A 6,314-nucleotide genomic window follows, 5' to 3' on the forward strand; every position below is an offset into this window, starting at 1 on the left:
TCTGTCCCTCTACCTGGGCAATGTGCTACCTGTCCCTCTACCTGGGCAATGTGCTGTCTGTCCCTCTACCCGGGCAATGTGCTGTCTGTCCCTCTACCTGGGCAATGTGCTACCTTATGTCTCAAAGGAGATCATGGGGTATGGCTGTTACCTAACATATACAGACTCCATCCTAAGCACTCCAGAAAAATAGCTTTGAAGAGAAATGGTGGTGTCTTTCAGATGCTCTGAACCGAGTTGTGGTGAGGGGAGTGGAGGGGAGCAGGCGTCTTAGAAGGGAGTCCAGACTTCTGCCTAGTCTACAGGACTAGCAGAGGCCTATAGGCAAGCTGCTTCCAGGATCTGGGTCTCCGCCCACACTGTAGTCTCTACAATGAAATTGAATATCTAGACTCAGTATTTGTCTGAGGTGGAGAGACTGTAGCCTTTAATAAACCCTATTTCTTTCCACCACCCTCCTGAAGAGGGGTTCAAGAGATACGACTTCTTGGGGTCTGGTTCAATAGAATTGATCCAGCCCTATACCCCATAATTTACATAATATTTTCATATGGTTTGGTGGTAGTGCCGGTAGTGTAAAGTTTTAGTTTGTTTTCTTTTGTTTTTGGGACAGGCTGACAGGGAACTCTCCATCCTCTTATCTCAGTATCTTAGTGCTGAGGTCACATGTCACCATGCCTGACTTGCAGAAGATTTTCAGGCCTTCCAATATTCATTCGCTCTTCATGGGCAAGCAACAAGATGAGAATTGCTGGGAGAGTTGACGCCAGTCAGGTGCCAGGAACTAGGCTGAGGTCGAACCTTGCCACCGTTAAGGAGGTGCTCCCAGCAGCCCCTCTTATTTATGAGACAGGGTCTTATGTAGTCCAGCCTGGCCTCAAACTCACTCTCTAGCAGAGGGTGACCTTGAACTTCTGATCTTCCTGTCTTTTCCAAGTGCTGGGTTCACAGGAAGCCTGTGTCATCATTCCTGACTCTTGTGTTAAGGATCAAACCTAGGGTTTTGTGTACAGTAGGCAAGCATTCTATCAACTGTGCTACATGTCCAGCCCTCCCCACTGCCACCCCCACCCTCCACCCCCATCCCCTCCACCTCTTCCACCCCCCACCCCTCCATCCTCCCCACCCCCACCAATGATAGGGAACCTACCAGAGGCTAATGACCTGATTTACACAGGACTGGAGCCCTGAGGGTTTCACTGCATATGCAGGGGCTCTCCCCTCCCCCACCAGCAGTGGCCTAAATGGATAGAGGGCTGTGACTCATGGTTTGTCTATCACAGACCCTCTAGATGACCAAGATGCTGGAGATCTCTGGGTCACCGAGGAGTCAGAGAGTTTCGAGGGTGCCCAAGTGGAACACAGCACCTCCAGGTACAGTAGTGGTCCCTTCTTAGACCCCTGGCAGTGACCGCGGATGGAGGTCTCAGGGCAAACAGATCAGCAAAGGACAAGATACAGCCTTGTCTAAGTACCCCTTCTACCCACTAGCGTATTGATGTTTTGGGGCTAGATATTGAGAAATTGGAGCCCTTTGTAGCAATTCACAAAAGTACATTTAGGGATCCCACAGGTCCCTAAAATTCAGCAATAAATCTCGATACTTTAGCTTAAAACTGAAGCCCCGCTTCTTTGGAAGAACCGAGAATCTATTCTGGATGGTCCATTCCGATACACAAATATAGAAGTGTGTTGGGCAACCCCTGAGCACTTGTGCAGCGCATGCCTGTGCGCCAACCACATCACCACAGCATCCTATGTGGAAGGGCTCATCGGGGGAATGGGATGTGTTCCATGCACTTAGTAGATCCTAAAATTGACAACAGAGTCCCCTGAGCCACACGAAGCCCCTCCCCGGACCCCTAGGAGCCCCTGGCTCCTCCTTATTCCTTCTCCACAGGCAGGTTTCATCCTGTGGGTCACCTCTAGCCTACCATCTTCCTCCTCTTTCCAAGGAGTCAAGAGACCTCCTTCCCACCCACCTCCATTCTTCTCCTCCTGGCCTGTGTTCTCCTGAGCAAGCTTCTTGCAGCCGGCATCCTCTGGGCTGTGGCCAGGGGCAGGCAGAAGCCGGGGACACCTGTGGTCAGACAGCTGGACTGTGGCCAAGATGCTGGGCACCAACTTCAGATCCTCACTGGTGAGTGGGGCAAGCCAGGGGCACGTTGGGCATGGATGGGGGAGGGATGGGAGCCTTGAGAGGTATCTGTTGCAGGACCCGGAGGTACATGAGAGAATTCTGAGTGGGAGGAGAACTACAGCTTAAGTCCAGCCAGGAGTCAATCCAGCCTGTATACTCTCCCCTCCTCCACCAAGACTTCGGTTTCTGCTACTTTTGCTTCAGAGGCCACCTCTGCCTAAAGCCCACCTATCCTGGGAGCAGGAATACTGGTGTGTACATCTGTGTTGAGTGGGGAAGACAACTGGATGGTTGCCTGTCAACTTCTGCACTTTGGACATTAAACATTCTCCACACACCAGGACTGCCTACTCTTTCTAGATGGTTCTGTGTTGGGTCTACATTCTGCCCCACTGCCGAGGTGTTGGGTACAGCTGCTAGGGAGGTGAAACCCAGGGAGTGCTTGCCTGTGTCTCCCTGTACTACTGCCGTTGGCCGTTGGGCTTTAGGGAAATGCTGAGACACCACTCAGGGAGTGGGAGGATGTAGTCTAAGATGTGGCAGGTCGGAGTTGGGGTTCTCTGACTCCTGGGAACCCAGTCACCACTAGGGTGCCACAGAGGAGCTGGGAATGAAGGATCGGGGGGTCCATGAGTCCTTGATGAGGCTGGGACCATTGGGAGCCTGCAGGCTGAGGACATCGATAAACCTGGGGCTGGGGGAACAGGGAATGCTGGTTTAAATATCAGTGAAAGTCCCTAGCTTAGCAGCAGTTGTTTGAAAGCACATAGAGGCCTTCTGTGGAAGATTTAGGCAGTGTCTCCATAGTCAAAGGCTTTCTCCATGCTCCCAATGGTACTCCTCAATGAAAGAAACAGTCTATGTTTAGCCATGCCGTTTATTGACTGTTCATTGTAGAAAATGGATGCATACCAACTCCTCAGGGTGGACCAGAGATTAAATATCTTTTGCAGAAAGGACTATCTGGGAAGGAAAGCTTATTGGCTAAACCCTCGGGGCCTCTAGGTATCTCATTAGCAGGAAGACCTCCAAACAGGGCTGTGTGACCAACATTGGGAGTTTGGACACATGTTCCGGGCCAGGAATCTAGAAGGGAGCAAGGGAGTACCCGAATGCCTGGGTCTCAGACCTGCTCTACCTTACCAAGTCTCCTAGCACAGTCTACCGTCCCACAGTTCTGTGCCTCATAAAGGTCTTCTTTCTCAGGGCAGGGATTAAACTCCTGGTTTTGTACATGCTAGGCATGAGCTTACTACTAAGATAATTCCCAGAGTAAGATTATATGTCTGGATGAGGAAAGGGGGGAAAGGTAATAAACTATCTTAGTTTCATTTCTGTTGCTGTAATAAAATATCCTGTGGATAAAATAGTGACAAAAAACCAATTTAGGTGAGAAAATGTTTATTTTAACTCATAATTCTAGATTACAGCTCATCTCAGAAGGGAAGTCAAGGTGGCAGGAACCTAAAACACATCCACAGTCAAGAGCAGAAAAAGAATAGATGCATACCTGCCTGCTTGTGCTCAGCTCCTCTCTGTACTGTTACCACTTATAGTCCAGGAGCCCCTGCCTAGGGAATGGTGCTACCCACAGTGGGCTAGGTCTTTCCACAGCAATCAGCATGCAATCTAGACAACCTCCTTAGACATGCCCACAGGTCAATTTCATCTACTCACCCTTCTTTGAGACTTTCTTTGGTGATTCTGGATTGGGTTGTGATGACAATTAAAAGTAATCATTTCGGGTGCCATGCCTTCCGTCGCATGGGCTCCAATCTTTGTATCCTCACTTCCCTTCCCTACATTTGATCACCAAGTCCTTGTGTGGGAGAGCTGGTCATCTTTCTAATCCTCCCCTGGTGGGACTGTCTTCATTGGTTACCCTTGAGCTACAGTTGCCCCCTCCCAGCTCCTGGCTCCGTCCTCTTGTCCCTACGTCTGCTACTCAGGGACCTCCAAGTCACTGACTTGTCCTTTCACCTCCCAGAGCTGTGCTTCCATCTGCAACTTCCCCTCTGGAGAAATGACAAAGACTGAGTCACAGTATCTGAGCTGGGAACAGATAGGTCACAGCCCTAGAAGTACTGAGAGGAAATGGAGGCTCAGGGGAGGAGGGGGGCTCAGTCCTCATCTCCAGTAGAGCCTGAAGATCAACTCTCCCTTCACATTCATGGCACCTCTTTCTCCAGCTCTATCCTGCTGGTGGGTTTGTGAATAAGTGCATTTAGACATGTTTTGAGCATTACCTGAGCCCCAGAGAAACAGCATAGACTCTGCTCTTGGAGCTCTTGCTCTAGGGAGAGGAGCTGGTGCGTGGTAATAAACACAATAACGTGGGCTATATCCAAAGGCAAAAAGTATTGAGGGAAACTAAAAACTAATCCAGGTGTAAAGGATACGATACAGGGTGTGCCACTTTGAGCAGGACAAAGGGGGACATGCAAAGGACGTTAGCAAATACATGAGGGAATTGTGAAGAGAAAGAATTTGAAGCAAAGGGGACAGTCAGGCCTGCGTGAGTCTCTTCCACTCTGTTCGTTTCATTTCTGTTGCTGTGGTAAAACGCCTCGGCCAAAAGCAACATAGGGAGGAAAGGGCTTGTTTCACTTATAATTCCAAGTTACAGTCCATCAATTTGGGGAAGTTGAGGCAAACTCAAGCAACTACACACATCACATCTTCAGTTGAAAACAGAGGGACGCAGATGCATCTGTGTTGCCTGCTTCCTGTGTCCGTCCTTACTGAGCTTGCTTTGTTTGTGCAGTTCCAGGCCCAGTCCAGAAGACAACAGAGTCCAAACTCAGGCTGGGTCTTCCCACCTCTGCTCACTGTCAAGACAATCCCCCCCCCCCCAGACATGCCCCCACACCAAAGTCATCTAGACAACCCCTCTTTGGCATACTCTTCCCAGATGATTCCAGATCATGTCAAGTTGACTGTTAAAATCAACCAACACACAAACATGCACCAACATCCTGGGCGAGAGTTAGAGGGATCAGGGTAGAAATTCCCCGGTGAACCAGAGTGTGGAGGGATCAAGCTGGCCACAGACCCAAGCTTTCTGTGGCCATGGTGACATGTGTGTGCTTTACCATCTAACATGAGCTTGGAATTATGGGAAAAGTCCATCATGGTATGCATGTGCCAGCCTCACTTCCACATTGGGTTCCATTCTGGGTTCCACCCCTGCCTTGTCACCCCTACTCGGACTTCTCCGCTGTAGCTCTGGGTCAGGCTGCACATTCTGGGCTTCTCTGACTGCCTCGTTGTGGCCTAAGGCAGTCGACTCATCCTCCCAGATCCTGCCCAGTCTAGCCAGGCCCTTTCGGCTGCCTGCACTATGAGCACAGGGCTGTCAAGTGGGCCCCAGCGGCTCTCTGAGACTTGCCTGGCACTGGAGCAGGGTGGCTGTCCTCCTCTTCAAGCTTGCTTTTTTCACTCTTTACCTACTCTATCATATCTGAGATGCCCACCTCTGGGTTAGCGTGACCATTGGTATGTCCTCCCTTGAGCTAAGGATCGCCATAGGCTGGAAGGTAAATACATTCATGGGCTTCAGTTTCATCTCTACCTCTTGACAAGTTGTAGTAAACAGGTTCTTCCACTCACAACAGTTGGTTGATTGTAAAACTAGACTGGGAAAGCAAGCCATGAGCCAACCAACTCTCCCCTTGGCTATTTCACTGGGGTTTAAAAATTATTTTTAGCAGGGACTGGAGAGATGGCGTCTTAGCTGCTGTTATCCTATTGCTGTGAAGAGACATCATGACCAAGGAAACTTGCAAAAGGAAGCATGTAAACGGGGCTCACTACAGTTTCAGAGGGTTAGTCCTTCCTTGATCCCACCATGGTGGGAGCAGTAATTGAGAACTTAGCATCTGGTTTATAAGCAAGCGCGGGGGGGGGGGGGGAGCTAGGCCAGGCATGGGCTTCTGAAATCTCAGAGCCCACCCCCAGTGACACTCATTCTCCAATAAGGCCACAGCTCCTTGTCCCTCTGTAAATGAGAACGGCCCACATAGGCTCATATACTTGAATGCTTAGTCATCAGGGAGTGAACTGTTTGGGAGCGGCTAGAAGGTGTGGCCTTGTAGGAGGAGTGGTATTACTGAGGGTGGGCTTTAGGGTTTCAAAAGCACACACCAGACCCAGTCTCCTCCTCCTCCTCCTCCTC

General features: G+C 50.1%; 1 protein-coding gene across 2 annotated transcripts in view; it reads left to right on the plus strand.

Annotated features, from left to right (window-relative positions):
* The window catches only part of Trem2 (triggering receptor expressed on myeloid cells 2), a 6,720-nt gene extending 4,240 nt beyond the window's left edge, over positions 1-2,480 (plus strand). Inside the window, exons 3-5 of one of the 2 annotated variants that reach the window (XM_021218370.2) lie at positions 1,284-1,374; positions 1,956-2,140; positions 2,216-2,480. In XM_021218370.2, coding sequence (XP_021074029.1) covers positions 1,284-1,374; positions 1,956-2,140; positions 2,216-2,232 — 293 coding nt within the window. In that variant the 3' untranslated portion in view covers positions 2,233-2,480. Of the gene's footprint in view, positions 1-1,283; positions 1,375-1,900; positions 2,141-2,215 lie in introns of both variants that reach the window. The other variant, XM_021218369.2, reaches the window with a different exon arrangement.
* The last annotated feature ends 3,834 nt before the right edge of the window (positions 2,481-6,314 follow it).

Source organism: Mus pahari, chromosome 18, assembly GCF_900095145.1.
Source record: "Mus pahari chromosome 18, PAHARI_EIJ_v1.1, whole genome shotgun sequence".
Taxonomy (NCBI): Eukaryota; Metazoa; Chordata; class Mammalia; order Rodentia; family Muridae; genus Mus; species Mus pahari.